The 27,885-nt window shown below is 43.9% G+C and overlaps 2 protein-coding genes across 11 annotated transcripts; both read left to right on the top strand.

The window, feature by feature from the left end:
- The first annotated feature begins 104 nt into the window (after positions 1–104).
- Positions 105–7,723, top strand: LOC142887916 (uncharacterized). 7 transcript variants are annotated; one of them, XM_076025881.1, is made up of 17 exons: positions 111–252; positions 1,272–1,457; positions 1,599–1,694; positions 1,800–1,981; positions 2,075–2,453; positions 2,918–3,092; positions 3,202–3,299; positions 3,455–3,673; positions 3,880–3,967; positions 4,212–4,333; positions 4,485–4,590; positions 4,697–4,768; positions 4,858–4,967; positions 5,060–6,537; positions 6,614–7,022; positions 7,133–7,226; positions 7,302–7,723. In XM_076025881.1, the coding sequence occupies exons 3-17, from the start codon at positions 1,615–1,617 to the stop codon at positions 7,419–7,421; spliced, it is 3,732 nt and encodes a 1,243-aa protein (XP_075881996.1). In that variant the 5' UTR covers positions 111–252; positions 1,272–1,457; positions 1,599–1,614; the 3' UTR covers positions 7,422–7,723. The 7 variants fall into 7 exon arrangements, with proteins under 7 accessions (XP_075882000.1, XP_075881996.1, XP_075881994.1 ...); XM_076025882.1 differs by lacking the exon at positions 111–252 and adding an exon at positions 278–824; XM_076025879.1 differs by lacking the exon at positions 1,272–1,457.
- A 1,081-nt stretch (positions 7,724–8,804) lies between these two features.
- Positions 8,805–26,126, top strand: LOC142887921 (ubiquitin-associated protein 2-like). 4 transcript variants are annotated; one of them, XM_076025891.1, is made up of 29 exons: positions 8,805–8,938; positions 10,310–10,447; positions 10,687–10,764; positions 11,196–11,306; positions 11,390–11,549; positions 11,690–11,767; positions 12,447–12,510; positions 12,663–12,778; positions 12,894–12,946; positions 13,183–13,238; positions 13,770–14,010; positions 14,303–14,552; positions 14,631–14,756; positions 14,848–14,984; positions 15,786–16,027; positions 16,370–16,625; positions 17,035–17,074; positions 17,251–17,377; positions 17,814–17,871; positions 17,993–18,212; positions 19,669–19,760; positions 20,092–20,142; positions 20,358–20,436; positions 20,774–20,974; positions 21,731–21,904; positions 22,531–22,632; positions 23,054–23,127; positions 23,376–23,567; positions 25,142–26,126. In XM_076025891.1, the coding sequence occupies exons 2-29, from the start codon at positions 10,352–10,354 to the stop codon at positions 25,235–25,237; spliced, it is 3,570 nt and encodes a 1,189-aa protein (XP_075882006.1). In that variant the 5' UTR covers positions 8,805–8,938; positions 10,310–10,351; the 3' UTR covers positions 25,238–26,126. The 4 variants fall into 4 exon arrangements, with proteins under 4 accessions (XP_075882006.1, XP_075882007.1, XP_075882005.1 ...); XM_076025892.1 differs by having other exon boundaries at positions 8,915–8,934; XM_076025890.1 differs by lacking the exon at positions 8,805–8,938 and having other exon boundaries at positions 12,693–12,778.
- Positions 26,127–27,885: the final 1,759 nt, after the last annotated feature.

The following is a 27,885-nucleotide window of genomic DNA, read 5'->3' as shown; positions in this document are numbered from 1 at the left end:
GTTTTACTTTGTCTTTGATATTTCCCCGTTGGAACGCGAGTCGCCTGAATGGTCTTACCATAAGGATCGTAATAGACGCGCACTACGGTTGGCTAAGAACTCTGATTTAATGTCTATTGAATTAATGTCAGTGAAGTGAGATTGTGCTGCGATACGTTTGATGCCACAAATGCAACAAGGGCAGACTGTCGCAAGTATATGGTCCGTCTGCCGCCCTTTTTTTTTTTTTTTTTTGCATCGTGTTAAATTTTGGTACGTCATATTTTTATTCGGCTTTCAAAATGCTCTTCTTGTTTCCCCTTTACATGTCATTTTTGTTCGTTTAAGAGCAAAATCTCACGATTATTATCCTGCTTCTGAAAAAATACGTCTTCAAAACTAAATGTTTAAATTTAAAAAAAAAAAAAAAAGCGAAAGAGACTGACAGAGGCGTTTCATCTTAAGACATTCTTTAGGGGCCAGTTCTGTCTGAGCGGCTCTTTGTCTGAAGAGCAGGTCGGTTGGTGGACATTAAGCTCTCGGAGGGATTATCTTCCCTTCCATGCAGAGTGCAGTCACATCGACCATCTCTCCGCAATCGTACATACTGTATAACGCCTTGGATCTGTTTCCCTCCGCTCGGTCTCCCAGTTGAGGGCTGCCTTCACAATCCTGCGCGGAAACAGACGCGCCCTCCCCCCAAACCTGTCTCGTCGTTATGGAGACCAACTTGGTTTACGGAAATAGTGTCACGGCTCTATTACAGTAACTTTGTGAAATGCTGTATTTTTCAAGACGAGATTTATTTTTTTACTTGGTCGGTAAAAAAGTCTGAAGTGAATCAGGTAGGTCCAAGTTGCGTCTATTTGTCATACATAAAGAACATCGAGTGTCACAGTATTATAAAAAATATAAATAGTTTTCCTGACTTTATAAATTAAAATGCTTATTTTATCTCACTTTGTAGAAAATTGTGATCATGTGATCAGGTGATCCACCTCACTCTGGTGGTGCTTTTTTTTTCTGCTGGTCAGACAGTGATGTTACATTAACTACGTGACAGGTCGATTTTAATCTGTTTAATGTTGGAAATGATACTTGGCCTTGTAGCAAGAACTGCTTCAAGAACACAGTACTGTGCAGGACTTTTTGTTTGCCACAAATCTATGCTTATGATGAGCTACTTACTGTGTAAAGGCTGTACTATAGCAGCACAGCTGACAGCCCATCTAATGTTAGAGTCAACTCAGTTGCGTGTGCCTGCTATATTTATCATATTTGCCACATTACAGAAATGCATTGCATTGCTGAACTATGCTGGCCCCATCCAGAGCGAGTGTCAAATTACAGCACCACACTGCACCGCGCTCTGTCCTGTTCTTGAGTGGTGCAGCGCACGCAGGGTGATGACACAGTGACCAAGTCGGTCACTGTCTAGGGAAGCTCAGCATGCTGTAGATTGTCTGCAGACATTTCAGGTCTGAAAATATCTTTCACTGCTTGCTGATAAACAGCAAAAAAAAAAAAAAAAACACAACTGAGTTTTATAGTATTTTCTTGATGGTTTTGGCCTCTGCCATATGTTAGTGTGAGTGAAGTACCTTGTCTGCCGTCCACAGGATAGGCCAAGATTGTATGTTAATGGCGGAATACCCAAAGTCACGAAGGCTTTATAATCGACTAAAAGCATATGGACTTCAGCATCACTTTGGCAGGCAAGCAGACTGTACTGACTACTTGTGCATTTAAGTGGGACTCACCTGATCCTCCTCTCTCTGCTGACCATCTGTTCTTCTCTGCCCACCCCCTCCGTCCTTCAGGTTTACCTCTGCTGGTCTCTGTTGTGTAGCTCACCTTCGAAGCCTGGCCATCGAGGATTACACTCTTTTAGGAATCTGCTCTGCAGAGGAAAGTTCCAGACTGTCCAAACTGATCCGAAATGTCAGTTTTGAGCGAGTTCCTCTGTGTGGACAATCAGACTATGAAGATTACATAGATGAAGGTTATTACCCGTTGTTTGACGGTAATGATGCTCAAGTGTGCACAGCGTCAATCTTAAATCCTCTTTTTCTTTTCTTTGCAACTAAATCGACAGCCCTTCACAAGAACCAACACGTGCTTGCATTCCCAGAGTTTGACGGGCAAAGAGAAAAGTTAGCTGCACGTAACGGCAAATCTGGCATGGAAATAATCTGCGCGCACAGCTCCAACGTCTGTAGATCACCAAATGGTTCCTCGGCCTCAGAATCGAAATCCAGGCCTAAGCGAGTGACGACCCAAATGTTCAGCGGCAAACTGGCGAGGCAGAGAGACAACAGGAAAGGAACCTCGAGGAAGCAAAAACTCCATACCAAGATGAATAACAGAATGGATAATAAACGCATTGCTATGAAGGTACCAATTTATGAATTAAAGAGAACTGTGAGCTACAACTATGGACTGCCACTGAGTTCCCTCCCATCTCCTGAGAATAAGTGAGTATCAGTATTTTGTTTAGTTTCCCCTCACATTTCATCACTTTGTGAAAATAAATACCGAACTGTTCTTAAACCATCTCTTGAAATACTTGAAGTATTTATAGCTTGTCTGATTGTCTGTACAATAACGGTACCAAGTTATAATAATAATAATAATAATAATAATAATAATAATAATAATAATAATGATTATTATTATTATTATTATTATTATTGTTATTATTATTATTATTATTATTATTATTATTATTATTATTATTATTTATAAGTTGGCTGTGTGAAAGACACCTGCACAAGTGCCCATGTTTACGCAGTCATCAATTATGCTGCACCTTCTATAACCTCTGGAGCCTGTGAGCATGACTCTTTTTTTTTTGTCACCCGGTTATCTTTTTTTTTTTTTTTTTTTTGCGGAGTGATGGTGGTGATAGTTCCCTATTACAGATTGTCTGTGATTGCAGTGTGCGTGTCAGGCAGCCAGTGGGCCAGCGGATCATCGTCTGCGTGAGGAAAAGACCTCTAACGCTCAGAGAGTGCAAGAGAGGAGTGGAAGACGTGGTGACAGCGCCGAGCGAACAGTGCGTGAATGTCAGCGAACGGAAGGAGTCGGTGGATCTCAGGCACTATATACTGCAGGTGCATTATACCTCAGTGTCCATGGATTGAAACCCATTGTTGACAGGAATCAAGCAGCCGTGTTCATTTCAGGTCTTTTTTCGTTCCCCTCACTCTCTTTTTTGTGTAGCACAAGTTTTACTTTGACCAAGTTTTTGGAGAGCACTGCTCCAATGAGGAGGTGTACCAAAGGACGGCGTATCCTCTCGTGCAGCACATGCTCAACGGGTAAGACAGGATGGATTCAAGTCAAACACAGTTGTGGAGATGTATTCACACTTTTGGAAGCTTTTGCCTCTTGTTGTTGTTGTTTTTTTTTTCTGTTGTCAGTTTTCCTTTCTAATATATTCACAAACTTATGTTGCATGCACGTGCACCCACAGAGGCAACGCCACCTGCTTTGCATATGGCCAAACAGGTGCAGGGAAGACTTACACGATGTTGGGTTCCTCTCCTGAGAGACCGGGCTTGTACATGCTGGCAGTGCGGGATATTTTTGCTCATATCTCTACCACACCGACCCACTCACCATTGCTGGTGTACGTCAGTTTCTTTGAAATTTACTGTGGTCAGCTGTATGACCTGTTAAACCACAGGAAAAGGTATGTTTATTTGCATTTTAGTCTGTATTTTAGTACTGGGATGTGTGATTAACATTTGTATCCTTATATGTTATATGTATATATATATATGTGTGTGTGTGTGTGTGTGTGTGTGTATATATCTATGTATATATAAATATATATTTTTCCCTTTCGTCCTGCTTTACTCACTATACACAGATGAACAGTGTTGCTTCTTTCTTTAGATTGTATGCCAGAGAGGATAGACATAATGTGGTGCACATTGCTGGTCTGCATGATGTCAAAGTGGAATCCATCGGCTCGGTGTTGGAGGTTTGCTCCTTTCATTTGAAATGCCCACACTGCGGTGTTAGACGTGACCTTTTGCTAATCTGAAATGTGTCTTTTTTTTAAAAAAAACATAACCATTGCATAGCCGTGATGCAGCACACATCTTAACTCAATTTTAGCTCACGTTGTTGCTATCCAGAAATATTAAGGTGGAATTATTTTGCCGTTAATGCTACAGTCTTTTTTTATGCCAAAGCCTCTGTTTTTTTTTCTCATATACATAAAGGTAATTTCACATGGCATGGCCGTGCGCACACAAGGGACCAGTGGTGTGAATCCACTCTCCTCTCGCTCCCATGCGATGCTTCAATTTCAGCTAAAACATCCAAACCAGCAGATGGTTGGGAGGTGGGATGTCTACTTTTTTTTTTGTTGCTTTGAAACATCCTGATCCAAATGCTGCTAAACTCTAGTTGCCCAGGTTTTTTTTTTTTTTGCTCAATGTAGATCTGTTTCAAATCTGAGCGATAATGGCGTGTGTTTCCGTATGTGCTTGTAGAATATGGTTTGTTGACTTGGCCGGAAGTGAGCGGGCTTCTGAGACAAAAGAAACCGACAGGCGTAATCGAATAGAGGGAGCTGAGATAAACCAGAGCCTTCTGTCGGTGAGATGCAATCACGTATGCTCATGTACTCTGAATGCCACAATTAAACAAAAGGCATTTGTGAGTTTAAATTTTTTTTTTTTCTTTCCATTTCCCCATGCATTAGCTTAAAGAATGTATCCGGTCCCTTGATCAGAAACAGTCACACACACCTTTCCGACAAAGCATACTCACCCAGGTAAGAAGGCCTCAGAAACTTGGGAATTCACATAATTTTGTCTCATTTGTTAAATGCAATGTGTTTACGTTGTGCTTTTGTGTCTCTAGGTCCTGAAAGACTCATTTGTTGGGGACTCAAGGACATGCATGATTGCTAACATCTCTCCAGGTCACTTAGCAACAGATCACACACTTAACACGCTGAGATATGCAGATCGGTAAGTATGTGTTCTGTATAATTGACCAGTTTATTAGCTTTCGTAGAGGCACCTAGTTGTCGACAGTGACAGCAGTACTTTATTTATTCCAGGGTGAAGGAGTTGAGAGGAAATCATGGTCACGAAGGTCGAAGAATCTACACTGTGCCGCCTGCCAAACATAACCTGCCCAGCAAAAAAAGCTGTAGGGAAGGCAGCAGTGTTGCCACCCAAGGCAAAAATCTCCTGAACATTTCCATTGGACCCTCAAAAATGTTGGACCCAGGGGATCCGGCTTTCTGTTCCACACCCAAGAGAGGTGGAGGAGATAAGGACGCTTTTGCAAATACGAGACAAGGAAAAAGACCTGGACAATTCACACGGATTAGGGACTTGCAGAGGAAATGTGTCAAGGTAGAGAAAAAAGCTAGTGGCAGGGAAGTTAGGGAAAAATATGGGGGGAATAAAGCAAAGGACACAAATTATGACAAAATTAGCACGACGGGAATGGTCTTTGGAAAGGCGACAACCAAGAATCCTTATGTACCTATTCTCGGAAAAAACTCGGAATCCAGAAACAGTGAAAAAGAGAACCAGCAGCTCACCTTGACGGGGGACAATGAGGATGGGTGCAAGGAACACGGAGAATGTGTGAAAATAAGTAGTGGAATGTGTGCCGAAGAAGAAGTTCTCAGGGAAAGGTGCTTGCAAGGTTTCAATGAAAAGGATAAAGTGAGGAAGCGGCATCTGAGGCAATATCACCAGCAGCTGCAGCAGTGCTGGCCCTTATCGGCCTCATCATCTCATGTTTCTCTCTCCGAGCAGACGTCCCACCCTCCCCCCTCTACCTTCCAACAGACCTCCAACATCTCAGCTCCTGATCTCATGTGCAGTGATTTGGAGAAGGAATTGAGGAGGAGGTTGAGTGTTTGGATGGGGGGGAACAAGGAAGTGTTATCACCTGTCTTGGGTGAAGTGGTCGATGTAAAAAGTAAAACCTGGCAGACAGGCCAAGAAAATGCAGCTGAAGTTGGTGCTGGAGACTTGAGTGTTTCCAGTAAGGAGGGCACGATGCGAGAGGAGGAGGGCACGGAGGCAGGATATGGGAGTCTGAGGAAAACCCAAGAGCAGAAGTCCAAAGAGGGAGACTGGTCAGCTGGGCGAGAAGGAGAAGGGGAGTGGCGGTGGGCTTGGGCTGCCTCTTCAGGGGTGGCTCAGATGGACGTAGGTACAGAAGTGAAGAAAGATGACGCCAGTAGTTTGGGTTACAACTCTGATGACATAGAAGAAGAAGAAAAAACAGTTGTCTCAACTCGAGGCACTGAGTGTCTGTCTACTACGTCTTCCTGCTGCAATTCTGAACCCTTAAACGTCTTGCTTTTTCAAACCAATCAAAGAATTGATCCAAGCTTTCTCCATGAGGAGGAGCAGAGCAACTTTCAGCTTTATCCTCTCGAGAACGGGAAGGGAGGAAGGAAGGATGACGAAGGTTTGTCCTTTCTGAGCCATCAAGCGAAGGGCCTGGGATCCATTGAGCAGCCTGGAGGAAGGCGGAACAAATGTTCTCTAACCTACGGACATTCCAGAATAGGTAGATCTTCACTCTCCTGTTGCCTGAATGTGCGTTTTTAAAAAGGTGACGTAACATGTTTGTTTCTCTTATCCAGGAATGACAAAACCTTCTATCCCTGAAAATACGCTATGCCTCCTTCAAGGCGACAAGAGCATTTCCAAACCCCAGACCACACCCGTCACCGGCACCCTGTTAACTCCGGAGAGGAGAACCGCCGCTTCCCATTCTGCTCTCACTTGTTCAGAAACCACACAGTCCTGTCGAAACACTACTTTGCCCAGACTGCTACATCAAAGAACAGACGAGGCCCGGCAGAATTCAAAGCCGCAACGGGAATCTTTGCCAGGCCCAACAGCAACGACACAGCAGTATCACACAGGACACTTAAAACAGGCTGGCCAATCAAAGCTGTCACCTCGGCTGAAAACTGTTGCAAACTCAAGTCATGGAGAAATAACACCCACAATCCATCTGTGCACAGGTGAAGACTTGCACCACGCCCAGTAAGTACCCTGGAATCATGTTTCTGTTTCAGAAGTGGCCCTAATCCCATCGTGTGGGACAATAACAGACGGTAAGATTGTTGTATCTTGTTTTTGTTTCTGGAATTTAGGTTGCAGGTGGTGGAGGCCCATTGGGACCAAACTAAAAATATGCAAACTTTATTTCATGAAGAGGAGACACTTCTCTACCACCAACCCGATATGGTCAGAAAGCTGTGATTGTAGCTTTAGTGCACAATAATACAATGGGATTTTTTTACCCTCTGGTTTTCTTCACAGGCGTTCGGCGAGTATATACACAAACTGCTGGAGGTCATGGAAAAAAAGGCGAACAGCGTGAACAACGTGATCGCACAAGTGCAGACATACCTGATGGCCAGTCACGCCAAGCAGTCATGATCAACTATAACTAGGTTACCTTGTGGCGGACAATAAATATGGCATTGAGCAAGATCAGCATTTTTTTCTGCAAATGTTTCAGTGGCTTTAAAAATAACAAATAATGTCTTAAAGAAATGTATGGGAGCAAGATGTGTTGGGATCTTTGCTTGTACATCCCCCATAGGTCGAGGTTTTTTGTTGTTTGTCTGTTGTCCCTCAAGTCATAATTTTAAAGTTTACTGTAAAAATGGAAATAAAGATAGAACTGTCAGATTTATCCAGAATTGAAGCAAAGTGATTAATTACATTTTGGAATAAAAATAATAAATAATAACAGAATACAGAATAAACTTTTCCAAGGCTGGATTTGACGGGTCTGAGTCAAACTGCTGACTCTGCTGAAGCTGAGCTGTGCAATCAGAGGCCTGCCTACCCCAAAAGCTTTGCTTCAATGTTATTTCTAACTTAAGCAGGTAATGCTGGTACACAAAATCTATGAGGGCTCAGGGAAGTAAAGTAAAAATACTTTTTCAGATATCTGTGCTTGACTATTTTTCTGAAAGCTTTTTAACCTTTACACTTGTACACAAATCAGTGTTTGTACTTTCTGACATTGGAAAAACATGCTTGTTACTTTTGCGTTAAAAAGTGTTTACAAATTTTCTTAAGAGTAAACCACTTATACAACAGTTATTGTTGCTTGAAGTGGAACTATCTGAACTATACTGTTGTGTTGTTAAATATAAACCTGGATTATACTTTAAAGGGAGATTATTTAGTGTACATCAGTTTATCAACAAATGTTTGTTTCATTCATTTTTTTTTTTACTACAGCACATTTCAGAACCTCTACTTTCCTATTTTTACTTGAGTAAAGTAATTGAATCAGTACTTTTACACACACACACACACACACACACACACACACACACACACACACACACACACACACACATATATATATATATATATATACATATATATATATATATATATATATATATATATATATATACATATATACATATATATATATATATATATACATATATATATATGTGTGTGTGTGTGTGTATATATATATATATATATATATATATATATATATATATATATATATATATATATTTTTTTTTTTTTTTACAAGTACCCATTATTTTACTTAAATACAGAATGTGAATACTTTTGTCACCTCCGGAAATCAGCTAAGACTGTGCTTACCCGACATTACGGTTCTTTCAATTCAATTAATAAAATCTACGAATACGTGGCACAGCAAGAGCTCAGGTAAAGAAGTTACCTCGCTGCATCGCATCTGTCTTTTGTCTCGCTCACCATGGTGCAAAAGGTAACGCACCGTAATAAAGCGCGCTCTTGGGCGAGAACGCGCGTGTCGTTGTGCGGTGTTGAACCACGTGATGGCATGGGCGGGCTGTGGTTGGCGGGTTTGGCTTCAGAGCGCTGAACGTCGGCGCGGTGGGTCACGTGACAGCAACTGCTGCTGCTGCTGCTGGCTGAGCGAAGCGTGTTAGTAGGTAAACGAGATAATCGGCATTTATTTCTGGTATATTCTTTCACAAACTATTTGAATTGTTCGTTCTACATGTCGATCATTTTCGAAATTAGTTGAGGGAAATCTTGATGGGTTAACGCGGAAGACCGTTCTTGTTAGCAAACTAGCTAGCTGTTTAGCTTTGTGTGCGCACTCGTGCTGCATTGTATTCGGACAGGCCGTTCACATGCCGGGGCTGCTAGCATGCTGTTTCTTTCTCTTGCGTCTTGGTGTAAATGTGCGACACATGTCTTGAAATTATTTTCCCATCTATATCCTGCCAGTGTCTTTCTATTGATGATAAAAAAAAAATTACGTTATTGACAAGATTCATTTTAAGATAGGTATGTTGTCTCGTGTTATTCTTCAGCCTCTCAGGTTAGCACAGAACGTTAGCTTGTCGGTTTACACAAAAGGGTACACGAGCAGCAGCGGACCACCCCACCTTTTGTGATTATGGTTTTATAAGCCATTCAGGCGATGCGCTCTTGAAAAACATCCGCCGTAAAATAAATTAATTTTTCCTTCCCTGTACTTTTATTTTTGCATCCGAATGTGGCACAGTAGCGGCAAAATATATATATTTAAAAACACAGAACAAAGACGGGATTAGCAAGGCTAATGCTAACGTGAGCTAGCGCAAGACAGTGTAAGCAGCATGAGCATTAGACGGTGCGTATATATTTTTTTGTTGGTTTCTAAAAAACAAAAACAAACAAACCGTGAAAGAAAGTCGGAAACTCCCCTCCCCCACGCGATCATTTATTTCTTCGCGCTAATATAATTGTGAACATCGCCGCGTCTTCCTTATTTCCTCCTTTTATCGAGTGTCGTTAAAGTACCAGACTTTTGTCTGGATACGCGGTTCTCTGCTGGTTTGCTCTCTCGCTGTCATTACACGAGATGACATCACGAATAGCTATCGGCACGTTCGGCGAACAAACAGTCCGTGGCTGCGCGTTCCAACGCTAGCTAACTTATTTGCTTTCGTTTTTAGGCTCGGCCTTTGTTCGGTCGTCGTCAACTTCCATTTGTTCTCCCGTCCCGTCGGCTTCCGCCGCGGTGAAACAAATCATAAAACTCAATACATGTGCGTCTGATGTTTTCGTGTGCGACGCCGAGAGTTTGTAAGCTGACACCGGACGGTCCCCTTTTGGGTGGCTAAATTTAACCGGGGAGGTGAGGACGACAGATGGGCTTATAGTCTTACATGGTATACTTGACACAGTGCGCCTCCATCTATATTCAGAGTCCTACACCAGGGCTGTGTTTTTCACGGACTCGTGGAATGTGGTGTGCAATACAACAACCATCTCATAGTTGTTCTCTCCTCCCCACCCCCCCAATCCTCCAGGTTTTTCTATTTTGTACATACATTGTTTTGTATATACTGTATATGATGACGTCAGTGGCCAGCAATCAAGCCCGGGGATCTCGGGACAAACTGCTGCCCGCCACCACACAAACAACACAGCCACAGAAACAGATACAGGTAGGTTTGCAACAAACCCATGCAAGAGGATTACACGTCCCATGTTTGTCATGAAAGTTGATAACCGTAAAAGAAATCTGTATCTCTTTAATTATTCTATTTTGAGTAGGCGCCTTCACCATCCAATGCTGTAAATAACCAAGATGGCACAGGTTCCTGTTATACTGTTTATAACAGATTTATTACTGTCTTTACTGATGGATTTCTTTCTTTCTCTCTTTTTTTTTTTTTCCAACCAGGCCACAGCAGAACAGATTCGTTTGGCCCAAATGATCTACGACACAAATGATGCAGACTTTGAAAACAAGATCAAACAGGTAATGTGTTTCTAGACACCATTGTTTTTTTTAAGGCCTGGCCACACCAAGAAGACTCAGCTGATTGGCGCATCCACATCTGTACAGTACATCAGTCTCTGCACACGAGAGCCATGGCAGCTAGAATCAGTTTTCATGTTCCCAAGGGGTCATTTGTTTTGTGGCGTTGGTTAAACACAATAATACAAACCTGCACACAAAATTCAACATATAATAAATATAATAGTTTATTTACAAATTTTGGATTTTGATTGGTTACCATTGTTTCTGTCTGGCTCTGAAATCCAAAATCTCAAAAAAAAAAAAAAATACAAAATATATTGTTTTGTTGTAGTTTAAACTCCATCCGCGTAAAATCATTATTTTGTTTTATCATAGTTATCTGGAAAGTTTCAATTCTCGCTCAAAGTGCCTGTTTTGTCCATTCCTAGCTGATTGAGGTTACTGGGAAGACTCAAGACGAGTGCATGGTCGCCCTCCACGACTGCAACGAAGATGTAAACAGAGCCATCAACTTCCTGCTGGAGAGCACCACTGACACCGTAAGCGCCTGGGCACGCATACTCGTACGTGCACGTCAACTGTCCACACAAGTAGTTTGTTATAATAAAAAATCCTTTCTCAGAACTCTTGGGAGACGGTGGGGAAGAAGCGCAGCCTGGGTAAGGAAGGAGGGTCATCGGAGACCAAGGAGGCAAGGGAGAAGAAAGGAGGAGAGAGGGAAGCCAGCCGCGGACGAGGGGGGGCCAACAGGCGAGGCAGAGGGATCAGTCGAGCTCGTGAAGGTAAGTAGAGCAGTTTGTAAAAAATAGTCTTTTCCTAAACATCCATGCATGTCGTGGAGAAGAACTCAAAATAGTTTTGGAAAAAGGTTATTTTTCAAAGTCTGAAGTATTTTCACTGACTTCATATTATTCAACTCCAGGTCGGCCAGAGGAGAATGGATTTGAGACGACTCCTGGAGAGAGGGGTGGAGACCGCGGACGTAGAGGGCGAGGCAGAGGTAAGTCATTCATGGGGGCGGGGGGGGTCACCTCAGACTGCCTGTGCAACAGGGACTCTGTTAGACGCTGCCACTTATTGTATACAACAATGATGACTTTACAAACTCGTGCAAGTGGAATTGATGCCGTTTCCAATTTTATTTTTTGAATGCGTGATAAAAGTCAACGTTTTTGTAAAGTAAACAATACATTTGCTGGTTGGCCATTTGTGAGATTGGCATCATTTCAGGTCGGAATCAGTTTTTGGGTGTTGGTGTTCATGCTTTGTCAGTGTTGTTGGAGCACGCCTGTGCCAGCTGACAGGTGTGCGGCGTGTCCCACGTCTTGCTTGGCGTGGAATGCGTTCAGTCCCAGCAGCTTCCTGTCTGTGGGTCTATGGGCTTTAAAGACTGTTGTCATTAGATAAGAATACAAAGAATCTGCAGTTTGGACACTGCTTTCCATTCACCCATTAGATGAATTTACATGGTCGTCCTGCTCTAATCTTTTTGTTTGTTCAGTGTAGCTTCTTGATATGAAACCAAAAGTGAAACAAAGCTGCAGTATTTTAGTGATGGGGTTGACGATCTGAGTGGAGATAAAATAATCTGATAAACAATCAAAGCACAACAAAAAAGGGAAATTAGAGTGTCTGGGTCAGTTGCATGGAACTCTTTTAACTGTTTTGTTTGTCCTCAGGGGTCGGAGGTCGCGGTCGAGGAAGAGCAGCTGCTGGCAACAGGTTTTCCTCACAGGGAATGGGGTAAGGGCATCTGTTACCTCAGAGACTTAAGATTGGAATGCGTGGAAATGTATAAGAATGTTGGCAGTATCAGACATTTGAAATATTGCAGGAGATTCAGCAAAAAGAATAATAATGAGTTACATCAACGGACGATGTTGGCTTCTTCTCAGAGTTTCTTCTGCTGTTTCCTTGACACTCAGCACCTTCAACCCTGCTGACTACACAGCAAACTCTGGCGCTCGCCAGGAAGCCTGGGATGACGATGGCAATGAATCCGAGCGCACACGTGAGAGAAATGACTCGTTGTGCACATTTTTAATTGCCTTTTCAAATTTTATGTGAATATATATATTTTAATTTTTATTTCTCAATTTGTTTTTTTTTCTTTTTTGTTCATATAGGAGCATGGGGAGAGCATGGTGAAGACTGGAATTCCGAAGACTGGAGTGGGGATGTAAGAAATCGCTCGTCACGGGTGTGAAATTTTAAAAGGCTGAGTTTTAAAAGTTGAAGCCATAATTGTGACGAGCTTTAAACCCTGAATGTATCACTATTAGCCGCTGATAGTGATACAGCTACCTCCAGAATCAAGGATGCCGGGTCCTTTGCATACTTTTTGATTAGTGTGTTTTGCTGTATTCTCAATAATATCTGTTGCTCAGTGTCTTTGCTGTCTGTCCTCCCTCACAGTTGTCTGAGACCAAGGTGTTCACTGCCTCTGCTGCCCCACCACCCCAGGGACAAAAGTGAGACACCTTTTATTTTCACCAAACTTGCATCCAACTTCATCTCTACAGAACAACGGGTCTCGCAGTGAAGAAATGTATTTGCCACATTGCTCATAGGATGTGCAGTGGAATGTAAAAGCGCCACTGCTGACCAGAGCGTGTGAGAACGGCTAAAAAGAACATTGAAAATAAAGAAAGCGGCAGGAACAATGTAGACCAGGGCTGGGGAAACCTCTTGACTGGTGGGCCACAATGGCTTTTAAAATTTGACAGAGAGGATTTGTTTTGGTGACCCACCTCAGAGGAGAAAAAAATATCATGGGATACGTAGAAAACGTGGAGTTGCGTGTCAATTAAAAATGAACAAAAGCTGTCTGTTCCAACAAAATGTGTTTTTGTTTAAATGCAAAAGAAGCGCACCGTTCACGAAAGCACTCAGAAAAATGTGTGCGGTGTGTGTGAACAAGTATAAAAGTGAGTAAAAGTGTTTCCAGTCAGTGTGTGAGTGAGATAGAAACGAGTGGTTTGTCTTTGTTCCTTTCCCTTCAGTGTGGACCTGGCGGGCCTGATGCCCAAGGCTGGGATGGGCGCAGGGGACTCCCTGGACTCGGACTTTGGGACCATTGTGGACGGGCCCTTGGCCGAGGACCTGGGCCAGAGCCTGGTGTTCACCAACTCCCACCACAACGGGCGCACGGCCACGCACAGCTACGCCCACGCCACCGCCAACAGCTATGCCCATGCCGCGTCCAGTGGCGGTGGCGGTGCCACCTACGCCCACGCTGCACTGGTACACTCATTATCATTATTATTATATTAACATTATTATTATTTACTTTATTTACATTATTATTGTTACATTACATAGTTATATTACATATTAATGTAATACATAATACTTTTACATCTTGACACACACACACACACACACACACACACACACACACACACACACACACACATGTATTACCCATTTATGATTTCATATGTCCTCATTATGACCTGGTAAAGAAAACCAAGTCAAAACAAAGTCAGTTTATTCATTCATTTTTTGTGCATGTTGGTTTTGTGTGCCCTGCTAGTCGTCGGTTCTCGGCTCCGGTTTCGGGTCCCTGAACGCAGCCAAGCCGGTGGCAGCGGCGGCCGACTCGAGGACAGCGGAGCAGCTCGCTGCCTCTCGCCTTGGCCAGAGAAGCGGCCAGGCGGCGGCGCTGGCGTCCGGCAGCGGTGCCGGCCTCTGCAAAGACGCCGGGCCGCCTTCGCTGCAGAGCCCCGCCCCCTCCGAGGTGAAGCCTCAGCGGGAGGAGAACGGCCAGGTCGCCGCCCTTCACGGTGAGTTTGACGTCCAAGGAGACGAGACCAACGACCCTGACGGATGGAGCGGAGGTTTAACTCTCCCCCCCCCCCCAGCTGAAGTGAAGCTCCAGCCGGAGCCGTCAGCGGTGCTCGGCCAGCTGGCCCAGAGGCAGCAGCAGTCATCCAGCCTCGCCACCACGGAGCCTCTGATGCTGCCGCAGCTGGTCCCCACGCCACCAGGTAGCACCGCGGCACCAGCAGCGTCGTCTGGCGGTCAGCTTAGGCGCCGCTCACTCACTCACTCACTCACTCACTCCTCGTCCTCCTGCAGGGCACGAGTCCTCCCTCCCCTCCCTGAGAGAGGGAGTCTCTCCTGGGGTGAAGCTGCCGGGCCTGGAGCCTCCGACGGCTGAAGCCCCTCAGCGGCAGCTCAAGACTCAGAGACGCAGAGTTCCTCCTCCCTCAAAGGTCGGTGCCTTCTGCAGTGGGAGTTTCCGCAGGAGTTGGGCTTAAGTGTAAATAGATTTTCAGTCATGGATGGCTTGGTGTAGGTAGTTGCCACCGGGTGTCGCCAGAGAATCACTTGAGAGAGGAGTGCAGGATTCCCGCAGTCATGGAAAACCAGTCATAGATTTTTAAACTCACTGAAAGTTTTGGAAAGGTCATGAAATTAGACTGTGCCCTTCACAGACTGGCAGAATGTGTCTGTTCTTCTACCCTAACGTAGTTTAGGCTGTGTCCCCACCTCTCAACAATGCTACAGCTCAGTGAACGGAATAAGCCCAGCTCACTTAAGCAATTACTGTACCATGAGGTCTTTGGCAAATCTCCCACAAGTCTTTAAAGTATGAACGTTTTTTTTTAATATAGGTTTCAGTCAGGTTGTGACAAACATTCAACATTTGGTCAGTGTCATGAGTGGGAATCCTGGGTGTGGAACTCACTGGCTGGTCAATGATCTTGTGTCATTTAGACCAGTGGTTCTCAACTGGTGGATCATTTTTTTGTGTAATTATGAAGTCGCGACCTGTATTTATTCCATAGCACTCAAATGTATTCCACACAAATAAAAACGCCAGCCCGCTTTCTATCGTGTCTAGAAAATAAATTGTTAAAAGGATTGAATTGAATTGTTGAGAAATGCTGATTTAGGAAACCATTTTCTTTGCGTTGATTGAAATGATTTTTTCAGGGGACCATAATGTTACCGGCCTGGTTTTCATTGTGTGTCTCTCTCCTCCACCTTCTCCTCCTCCTCCTCGTCTTCAGATCCCGTCCTCTGCGGTGGAGATGCCGGGCTCGGCCGACGTGTCGGGGCTCAACGTACAGTTCGGAGCCTTGGACTTTGGCTCCGAGGCGGCCGGCGGGCTGGTGGACATGACCCAGAAGGAGACGAGCCGGGATCCCACCCTGGCCCCTACGGCCCTCCCCCACCCCCACCCTGGCCCTGTGGCCGCTGCCCAGCAGCAGCAGCCTCAGAGCAGCCTGTTCTCCAAGCCAGGACCCATGAGGTACCCCTCTCCCACTCCCCAACCCCCCTGTATATTGGAATAAGGGTGCGGTATTACTGTTGTTATTATTATTGTAAAACTGATGTTTATTTAAAAATAATAATTGCTGTGTTATATTTTATTTGTATTTTTTGTTATTTACGTTTTACTTTATCATGATTGATATTTTTGTTTGTTTGGTTTTCTTCTGATTTCACCATTTTCATGTTCGAAAAAAGATTTCAAATGAAATATTCCCGATGACGGCTGGTCACGTGCACAAGGTGGGACATCCAGGACGATTGTGACCTCTCTCTCTCCCCCCCCCTCTTCTTCTTCTTCTTCTTGTGTCCCCTCCCACAGTGAGCACCTGAGCAGCTTGCCCACGCTGGCGTCTGCCGTGTCAGAGTCCAGCTTCCCGTCACCTTCCCTGGGCCTGCCCGGCGCCAACCCGTCGCCCTCCCTCGGCCTCCCCAGCGCCGCCACCCCGCCCTCCAGCGCCGCTCCCGCAGCAGCAGCTAGCCGGGTGGAGGCGAGTGGGGGCGGCCCCCCGAGGTCCCTGCCCCCCCACCTGGGCTTCTCTCAGAGCAAAGATGTTCCCTCAGCTGCTGCTCTGACGGTAACGCCTGTCATTACTTCCTGAAGACTGCTCACCTTTTCTTTTTTTCTAACGTGTTGAATTGAGCGTTGACGCTAACACAAACAAAATGTCCATAAATGAAAGAAAGCTGCTCATCATTTTTCTGGACTCAATGGCAGATATTGTATTAATGGTTGATAAAATCTTGCTTATCACTGCCTCTGCACAATTGATTTCTTCTTTTGTCCTTTGCACATCTGCTCTTGTTTGTTTGTTGTATATAGATTGACTTGAATGTTTCTTTTAATTACTGTATAGTTTATTTTTTGTACTGTTTTTAGAGCTGTAACGGCAAAGTTTCCCAATTTGGGTTCAATAAAGTACATTTAATTTATCCTCTTCTGTCTTTACAACTGAGACCAATTAACTTTGTCTTCCTCTCTTTCAGAACGGCTACAATAGCATGAAGGCGCCAGTTGCACAGGACAGTAAGTACTCGGCACTGTCGAGCAGCCGCAGTGTATTTCCTTCCCTCACCCCTACACGCAGTTTTCAGTCAATTCTGCTCCTGTCCGTTTGAGTAGTCGCTCTTCCGTCAACCATTTTCAAACTTACAAAGACAAAAAGTTTATATCTGTTTGTTTCCCTTCCCCCCCAAAACCAGCCTCGTCGTCGCCCAGAACAGTGAAGACGGAGTCGCCCGTCATGACAAGTGACAGTGGGCCCAGTCATCACATCCCCTCCCCGGCAGTCACACCCTCCCACTCAACACCCGTCCCTTCACTCAGCAGGTGGGACGGCTCAGACTTTCCTGTCTTAAGTTTTCAAAGATGATAATGGTTTAAAAAAAAGTATCATAATTAAAAGTTATTTGGAGATCTTGAGAAGAAATGCTGATATCGAGTGGGCAGATTTTAGATTGCAGCGCTCAATTGGTCACCCTCCCTCCCTCCTGTAGTTCACTCCTGCCAGTGAACTACAGTGGCCAGCGAGTACGAACCTGGATACCTCGTCCACCTTCTTCTTTGCTGGTTGAATTGTGGACGCCAGTGTTCACCCTAAATGCAAAACACACTGTTAGGCAGCTGTTTTGTCCACACAAGGCTTCCATTGAAATATAGCAACTAACTGGGAGCAGAACCCTTATTGATTTATGTATTTTCTGTTTTATAATTTTTATTGTATTGAAAGTATACACTGTTACACCCTTTTTTTCTCTCCTTCTAGCCATGTGACCAACACTCACTCCTCTGGATCCAACCTTTCCACAAGCTGCTCCCTCAATGTAAGTACCAGGCACTGTTGCACCAAAAACACAGGGTTTTCAATCAACATTTCTGGATTGCACAGAGTCAGTGTCTGACCCACCCCACCGCTCCACCCCCCCAACCTTTTGTCTCCTTCAGATGAGCAACGACGAGAGCGGCAGCAGCAGCAACATGCACGGCTTCTCGTCCTCGCCTGCCCAGCCGGCCAATCCCAGTCCGTCAGCTCCTCCGGCTGTCAGCAGCTCGGCTCCCAATGGCCTGTACCAGTCTGGGGCCCCCGGACTCACTGCCAATGGCGCCAACACCTCGCTGTCAGCTGCAGGCAGCCGCACGACCCCCCTGCTGACCACCACCTCCGGTAGGCCCCCTCAGTCCCCAGCTTCACCCCCAAGAGTCATGTGACCACGATGCAAAAGATTATTTGAAGGAATTTCTTTTAGACCAGTGTTTCTCTAAAAAAAAAAAATGGGGCACAGAGCTGTTTTTGCATTGGGTCGCAGCTTTGTGACCAGTTTCCCTTTATTTTACTTTTTTTTTTTGAAAAGGGATTTTAAAATATGTATATATATTTAACATTTTTCTTATTTAGAGATGGCATTAAAATACAGTGTTTGCTTTCAAACATTATTTATTAGTCAATTTTTGTCACTCACTTTTTTTTTAATCCAAATATTTTTATTTAAAAAAAATTCTCAAATAGATTATGGCAGAGGCAGAGCCAGAACTTATGAATAATGGAAGCCTTGGCAGACTTGCACCGTAAACAATATGGACTAACCTCTGAACACATTCTGGATAATTTCACTCTGGAGATATGAGCCCTGTGTACCACTTTAAATTGGATAAGACAATGGCAGGCACACAGGGAGGATGAATGAACTGGTTTGATTGTCAGACCAGGTGCCTTCGGGAAGAGAAAAAACCCAAGGTCTTCCTCCCATGCTGCTATGAATTTGTCTGTAGATGTGCACCTCAGGTCCAGTATAATGTTGAATACGTTGGCAATGAGCCTTTTCTTAAATGGATTGAGAGGGAGAACTGTATTGACAGTGCTGCTATCTGGTGAGGTTGTCAAGCTGGGAGAATAAAATGCCGTATCTGAAGATATCAGAAAATTGTCACCCAGTCAGGGCACTCAAGTTTGCAGTTAGGAAAAGACATCGTAGGTTGGCTGCCCAACTGTATTTTTTATTTTTTTTGTTAAACAAAACTGAACAAAATACAAAAGATCAGGTGTTTCTTTTGAAAACTTTTCACACAATGGGAAAGATTGGTAAATATGAGGAAGTGAAAAGAAAGTAGAAGAAAGTCGCTGAGTTTTAACGTAAAATATGAGCAATACAAACAAATCGTTATGCCAAGACATTTAACAGTAGAGAACAAAAGGGGCAGAGTCACTCTTTCAGCTCTTCCATTTATAGTGTACCAACATATCCAACCCACTTGGTCCAGCGTTTATAAAATGTTGGGCATTTATTTTGCAGGACTCAATTCAATCATTTGAATATTTTATTCACTAGACATGATAAAGTGGGCTATCATTTTTTTTTATTTTTGTGGAATAAATTTGAGTTCTGTGGAATGAATCTGGGTCGCAACTTCAAGGACAAAAATGTGGGTCATGAATCAGTGTCATGATTTCCCTCGGCCATCATCCAAAACAGGTGTGGCTGCCGGTGTGCAAAGTTATTCAACAGGACCCAAGTTGTTGAAATGACGATGGCAAACCCGTGTGTGTTTTTACTGTCAGCTGTGTCCGTCTGCTAAACTCTGTTCTCTCTCTCCCCTCCCCCCCCCTCTCTTCTTCTCTCAAGGCAAAGCTCCTCCAAACTTGGCCCAAAGTGTTCCACCTCTGCTGGCCAACCAGTATATCATGGGCCCTGGTGGTTTGCTCCCTGCATACCCGGTAATGATGCTCTGCCTTTTTCTTTTTTTTTTTTAAATGGAATCTGTTTGAAGGAACAGGTTAGCATATGGTAAAATGTTTCATGTATTGTAAATCAAATACTGTCATGGTATCTCATTGGGTTCATTCCTGCTGCTAAACTCATCTTTGCTCAGTCGTCAGTCTAAAAGGACTGAGATGTGTTCATCTGATGTAGATTCACTGCTGAGGAGCCTTTTGTGTTTGTGTTTCGTCTATATGCTCTGATCAGCGGTCACCAGATCAGCGAGGTGTAAGAAAATGAAACCGCATCCTGTCTAACCCCGACCTTTTTTTTATTTTTTCTAAACAGCAGATCTATGGATACGAAGACCTGCAAATGCTGCAGTCTCGACTTCCTATGGTGAGTCTACTGTGATCATGTGACGTGTGCATCGTGCTGAGTTTTACACTCATCAATATCTTCTGCAATCTAAGGAAATGTTAAGGTTTTATTTTCAGCCCCTGCTGCTTGTGCAGAATGTAACAGAATCTGGGTTTTCTTTTATGGAGTTGGGGGTTATTTCATGGTGATGCTGTTAAAAAAAAAGGTTTCTTTGTTTCTTTATGTGTGTGCAGGATTACTACGGCGTAACATTCCCTGGCACTGCGCCCACCATGCCTGGAAGAGACGGCCTCGCCAACAATCCATATTCTGGTAAGTTGCACAGACTTTCATTCATCATTTTTGGTGTTTTTTTTTTTTTTTTAATACTGTGAATGCGACTTGTTATTTTTTTCCCTATAGTCACTAGTTTTCTCACTCGCTGCCTTTCACTCTTGTCCTCCTGTGGTATCTGGTAGAGGGGGGCCGAGATCTAGAAATGTAGATCTACAAATAAAGTTGCTAAGTTGGCAAATGGTTCTTCCTCCTTCCTGTGTTTTCTGTCCTGGTGCTTTTTGTTGCGCCACTGAAAACCCCCCTTTTTTTCTCTCTCTCTCTTTTTTTTTTCTTACTTCTTAACTATTGCCTCTGTTTATTTATTTATTTTAAGGTGAGGCAACAAAGTTTGGCAGGAATGACTCCTCGTCTCCAGCTCCCCCCACCAGCCTCTCAACAGCTGGTGTGCAATCGCAGCCCCAGCAGGCTCCTCAGGCAGGAACCCAGGGACAGGGACAGGGACAGAACCCGGCCCAGCAGACGCAGAGCCAAGCCTTCCTCAACCCCCCACTGCCTCCCGGCTACGGATACACTGGTAAGGAAACCTCCTGGAAGGAAAGAGAAATGCCTCAGCTTTTTCTTTTGCTACTCAGTCTGTTAATTTATAGCTTATTGTATCTTGGAGAGTGTCTCAGCTTTAATTATAAAAGGTCCAGTGTGCATTATTTGGAGATTTTGAAGAAGAAACCGCAACATCCAAGTGGTTACATTTTTGATCGCAAGCAGCATCTTTCACTCTCTCCCCCTCCTGAGTTTGCCAGTGAATTACGGTGGCCTGTACAGGCAAACCTGGATACCTCGTCCACCTTCTTCTTCGTTGGTTTATTTGAGGATGCTAGCATTAACCATGAATACAAAACGTGCTGTCAGTCGTCTGGGTTGTCCACACATGGCTTCCTTAGAAATATGGCAACTAACTGGGAGCGAGACACTTATTGCTCTATGTATATTCTTATAGATATATATGCGATCTGCTCTATGGGTAGGAAAACCAAATAACTTTTATTGTACTACTAGTATACACTTTTATATATTAATGTATTTATGGGCAGTATGTTAAACTTTTACCAAATTAAAAATCATCTCAAAGAAGGACAAATATTGGGCTACACTTGGCCTTTAAAAGTTGCTACTGTCTACTATGGTCTTCATTTAGGAACCTAGTCAAGTGGACTTGCATGAGTACCTTGCATTGTGGCGCCACTATAGCTGCATCACACTGAAATGTGTTTGGGTCCTGATTTTTTTTTCTTCTTTTTTTTTTTTTTTTTAAAAACTGCCCATCTTGCAGGTCTGCCTTATTACACTGGAATGCCGGGGGTTCCCTCCGCCTTCCAGTACGGCCCCACCGTCTTCGTGCCTCCTGCTTCAGCCAAGCAGCCTGCAATGGGCCTGGCCAACCCCTCCAACCAGTACCACCAACAGCATCAACCCAGCTATGGGCAGCACGCAGCGTACGGCACCGGTAAGAGTCGCTCCGTTGCCGCACTAATAGCGGTCATCAGCTAGGTGCGAGGACGAGCGTCTACGCCACACAATGCAATTACATTGTGTTGTTTTGTCTAATAGCGGTGGTTTATGTAGAAAAATGATTTCTAAAACAGATTTAAACAGCATTTTAAGCCCACTAGTGGCTTAAAATCCTGTAAATATCAGATGTATGCAGGAAAACTAGCCAAAAGAAAGTTTCTATGGTGTTAAGAGTATAATTTCACTCCTAATTATCCAAGTACACCACATTCTGCATGTGTGTGAACTCGGGCTTGCGGGTGTGGATTTTATTTATTTGTTTTTTTTATTGGCTTGCGCTGCATGCAAAGCTTAAATCCCCTGCTGAATTGGGTCGATTGTTGAAACCTCTGCCAGCTCAATCACATGACTTTACTGCCTCTCACCCCTGCTCCCTTCTCTCTCTCTCTCTCGCTCTCTCTCTATCTCTCTATCTCTCCCTCTCTCCACCTCTGTTCTGCGTCTCTGACATGACCTCTCCGGTTCCCATTCTCTCTGGCGCTCCCGGCCTTCTCTCTGTCCGTGCGGCCTCCTCTTCTCTCTCCTTCTTTACTCCTCCTCCTCCTCCTCCTCACCCTTCAGCCTTTGACGACCTCTCTCAAGCCCACGGGGAGTACAGTAAGGGAGGGTACGGAGGCTCTGCCCAGTCACAGACCAAGTCAGCAGGCAGCGGCCCGGGGAAAGGTACACACACATCTGTGCACTTAACTCACTCACTCACACACACGCGTGCGCCCCCGGCAAGTCTTTCAAAGAATGAACTCGACGCTAGGGTGGAGTTTCTTTGCACAGAGGTATGGACATGCATGCGTGTGACGTGCACACCTGTAGAAACGTGCGAAAGGGAAACGTGCAGCGGTGTCATGACCTCAGCTGAATTGCTTCTTCCTGTCGGCTGCCCCCTTCTACTAACAGTGGAAGTGTAAAACCTTGTATTAAAATTTGCTTGAACTAACTGAAAGTTTTTCTCTTTTTTCCCTTCCCCTTTCTGTCCCTGCTCTTCCTCATCCTGTCTTCTCCTCCTCCTCTTCCTTTCCCTCTTCCTCTTCCCCCTCCCCATCTTCTCCTTTTCTTCTTCTCCTCCTCCGCCCCTTCCTCCTCTCAGCACCAGGACTTTCAGGGTCAGGCACCAGTGGAGGTGTGCCTGAGATGGGAGGTTCAATCTACAGCAAGACACAGGTTAGTGGGGAGGTTCTTTTTTTTCTTTCCTCGAAAGTTTTCCCTCATTTATTCAGATTGCAGACCATCAAATGGGACAAACGATGGCAGAAAGTCATCTTAAGTCATGTATATTTGCGTTGCGGTTTTTACGTTATGTGGTTTTCTTGACGTCTGAAACACTAAATACACTCTGCCTCGGAAATGGAAAAACATTTGCGGCACTATGACGTCGTTAACGGCGCCCTCTTCTGTTTCTGTCTCCCCAGTCTTTTGACAAGCAGGGCTTCCACACAGGGACGCCTCCTCCCTTCAACCTGCCGTCGGCCTTGGGTGGGACGGGCCCCCTGAACCCCGGCGGTGCCCCTGGTTACGCCCCGGCTCCCTTCCTCCACATCCTGCCACCGCACCAACAACCCCACTCCCAGCTGCTGCACCACCACCTCACTCAGGACGGACAGGTAAATAGAATCCAATAGAATAGAACACCTTTATTAATCCCACATTGGGTAAATTTGCATACTTACAGCAACAAAATGAAGTGCAAAAGAGAAGGAAAATTATATAAATTGTAAAGATGAATTAAATAAAAATATTTATAAAGTAATAAAGGAAAAACAAGAAATGTTTACATTATTTGGGACTGGGCCCCAGCGATGAGACCAGTTCTGGAACAGAGCAGGTCTATCGCAGGGTGAAAGACCCATTTTGTATTTTGTCCCTTTCTTTTTCCTTGTACTTGCGCGGTTTCGAACCCCAAGTGGTTGGGATCTGAACTGTTAACTGTTGTCACAAATAACTTTTTGTCATGAAGGTCTGTGTCATACTAAATTTTCAAGCCCATAGCACTTGCGGTTTCAGAGCCTTACGTTTTGAGATTTTTTCAAACAAGTGAAAATGCCTCCTATCCGGTTTGTCGGGGTCAAAGGTCAGCATCGATGAAAAGTCTGTCACATGTGACCCTCCTAGAGGGCGCAATGGCAATTGTTTAGTGTTTTGTGTATGTAGGGGGCATTAGTGAGCAGATTGATGAAAATTGTCGGCAGCTCTGACCTGCTTGCAAAATTTGGTGAGTTTGTTCTGTGAGTATGTTACGGATGTGAAACTGGGGTTGGAACACGCCTCAGAACAAAAAAACGGAGGAAACATGCAAATTTGTTGTAGAGCTGGTCTTATCAAAAAACAAACACATACACATATGATTAATAAGACTTCTTCCAGTTCACATTTCACCCACTAAACATGCTTCAAACTAGGGATGTTAACTATCGATTATCGATTAATTGTCGATTGAGGACTTAAATCGATTAAATTTAATTGTTTGCAATCAATCAACATTTTTCCCCATGGTTTTCATTTATCGTTTAATGGCATGGTGCCGCCAGTAGTCGTGTTTGGTGGGTCGCAGTGGCACCACTCTTTTACTTATGAGCACGACCACGTCCCAACGTGGCGCTAGCCGGGGGCTCACTCACTCAAACGCAGTGAACACGGAGTCGCAGTTTTTAGCGGTCACAAACAAAACATGGCGTGTAACGCCAAAGGAACACAAACAATTGACACAGTGGTCCCCGGGCCGCCGAGCCCTTGGAAATGTTTGCAGCGACTGCCTCAAACATACTCTTCAACTGATATTGATGAGTGTTGCCCATTCAGCTCTTGTATTTGTTTCCATCATGCACTGAGCCCAAACTTTAAAGTAGAGAGAAACAAGCAGAAAGCATTGCCTTTCCAAGCAGCAGCAGCATGTGTTCAGTGCAGAGGAATGAAATCTGATCACTAGTGGTCGCTAGAGAGGCATATTGACGCCAGGTCTGAGAAATACACACACACACACACACACACACACACACACACACACACACACACACACACACACACACACACACACACACACACGATTAACTGGATTTACTGAGTGTATCGTAAAGCCAGAATGGGAACAAGGCCCCCAGTGTGCAGTCACCTACAGTTTGTTGCAAAGTGTTCCCAAAGCTCATTGGATCATCAAATCAATATTGCATTTTTACTGCAGGGCGGTCCTGGTCAACGCAATCAGTCCAACAGCATGCAGCAGAAGACCCAAGGCAGCAAGTCCAGCTACAACAGCTCCCCCTACTGGGCAAACTGAGGAACACTTTCCACCCTCTCTTCCTCTCAAAAGGATGTGTGTGTGTGTCTGTGTGTGTGTGCTCGTGAGTGAATGCGTGAGCGCGTGTGTGTGTGTGCTCGTGAATATGTGTGTGTGTGTGTGTGTGTGTGTGTGTGTGTGTGCGTGCGCGTGCGCGCGCGTGTGTGTAAACTTTAAACGACATCGACAAAAGAAGAGCCAGTGTGCTGTCAGTGGGGCTGCACCGTGGCCTCCTCCCCCTGTCCCACCTCCACCTCCACAAGTCCTCATCAAGTCTTTTGGGTTCTCTCTTCTGCCCCCCCCTTTTCAAAAATTGGTTGTACATGTAAGATATTTATGTATGTATTTATATAAATATATATATATACTGTATATGTAATAGTAGAACATGGAATGTGGTTGCTACATTTTATTTTTGAAGGACTTTTGTTTACTTTTTTCAAAACTGCAGGAAAAGATGTTACATTTTGAGACGGTGGCAAGGGTGAGAGTCAATGAAAAGATAAAAAAAATCAAACAAACAAATCTAAAACCTACGTAAGGATTCGGAAAAAGGAATGAAGAGAGTTTTAGCACTGATTGAATATGAGGACACCTTAGAAGGGGGTGGGGTTTATAACTAACTGCATCTATCTCATCTGTTTTTCTCTTTTTTCTTTTTTTACATCACTCCTAAAGTGACCAGAATCATGCCCACATAAAGTTAGTTTTGTAGTTCTGTCCGTTCCCCTTCTGTGTCGCTCCCTCCGTTCCACTAGAGGGCCTCCTTCTCTCTGTTTACCAACACCTACCCTTTAATGACTGATCTGCCAATCTAAATTTTATATTTTAATTTAATTTTAATCCTGATTTCCCTCAAAATAAAAGTTCTGAGCAGTTGAACCTCTGACTCTTTTTGCGAGTTTTGTCGTCTTTGCATTGAAGTTTGCTTTTAAGATGATTCATTTTACTTGATTGCGTGATGTTGGGTAATCCATGCGTTTAATAATGCAGTGTAACGGAAGACTAATAATCAGATTGGTAATCCTCCACCTAATCTATGTCGAGTTAAACTAAACACATTTAGAGGTAAGATGTGTTCACACGAGACCTTTGGAATTAAATGAAAACAAGCTGTTGTATGAAATTGAAAGGGAAATAAAAAAAATGGATTTTGTTAATTCCTATCATGATATTCTCTCAAAGATTAGGTCTGCATGTCAGGAAAGTGGCCTTTACCGGATAGAGTTTGATTACTGGGAGAAAAAAACTATTTTGCATGACGTCATTCACTCTTGCAGTCTGGTTATATTTAAATTTTTAGCTGCAGCATGAAAAGTGGTCATGGGCATCACACTGCACATTAAATAAATATACTTTTTAAACATGACGTATTGCTGAACCTTGACAAAGGTTTAAAACTTAAAGGAAGATGTGAACTACATTTTAAGTGACCTTTTTTTTTTTTTTTTACGTGGGTGGCATATCTAGCCCAGGCACTGGGTGGAGGTTGTCTCTGACCAATTGATGCTAACACAACAAGCCAAATCATGGCACTTAAAAGTATCCACAGCCTGCGTGAGGCTTTTATTTAATTCTCATAGTTACTGTGAAGAAAAAATGGTAAGCGGACACATTTAATTTTCTAGTGAGAAATTAATCTCCCTGCCTTTTCTCACAGTACTTTGAGCCAGCTGGACATATGGTGGCTCAGCTTGAGTGAGACAGAGGAGCGCTCGGATTTCAGTGTATCCAACACAACACACCTCCTGTCTCATGAAATGCATATTTAATGATGATGCTATTAATAACAAATCAAGGGAGGATGAGGTGTCACTATATTGGAATAAAGTCTTGCAGAAGGTTTTTGTTAAAAAACAAAACAAAACGAAACCCAATAAACAACAACCTAAAGTTAAAAACGGAAATCCGATAATAGTCCAGGCTGAAGCATCAGATGAGTTCATTGTGTTTCTGAGGTCTTCAAAAGGCCTTTTTTTTCCTTCCACAAGGTTTTCCTGGGAGCTTCAGGAGAAATCATGTCTGCATTTGTTCCATAGCAACAAACTGGGGGGGGGGGGATCTACCACGAGCTCAAGACAGTGATAGAAGATGTGAGATGGAGACCTTGCGTTGCACTTTGGAGTGAATTGAAGCGACAACACGCCGGGCAAACGGCCACTCACGCTGTCACTTCCACTTCTGTTGGCCACTGTATCATCATCATCATCATCATCATCCTCATTGAAAACAGACTCAACATCCAACCCAGTGCTGATATCTGATCCTGATTTAAAAAAGAAAGACGAAAACGAAAAATAATCCTTCCTATTCATCCTGGACAGTTCTGTGTGTTACTGTGAGGCTGCACACGATGCTGAGTATGAGAAAAATAGGAAATAATAAAATATTGAAGCGAAAAAACAAGAAAAGAAAAGGCAGCAAATAAGTCGCTAAAACTAAAATAACGAGAGAAAAAAGCAACTAAAAAAGAAAATGGCAACAAAAAAGGAGAAGGTGGAGCTGGGAGAAAATAAGTATCAGAAATGTGTGAATTTTATGTGTTGACTATTGTCTAAGAATACGTGAACAAAAGAAATAAGACAGGCAAACCTAACAAAAGTGTCCTGCATACTGAAATTCCTTCACCTGTGACGTTTATAAAAAAA

The sequence above is a fragment of the Nelusetta ayraudi genome, unplaced genomic scaffold, assembly GCF_046127955.1.
Source record: "Nelusetta ayraudi isolate G7.1 ecotype Tasmania unplaced genomic scaffold, CSIRO-AGI_Nayr_v1 ptg000018l, whole genome shotgun sequence".
In the NCBI taxonomy this organism is placed as follows: domain Eukaryota; kingdom Metazoa; phylum Chordata; class Actinopteri; order Tetraodontiformes; family Monacanthidae; genus Nelusetta; species Nelusetta ayraudi.
Note: the sequence above shows the minus strand (reverse complement) of the source record. Positions and strands in the feature narration are given on the sequence as shown.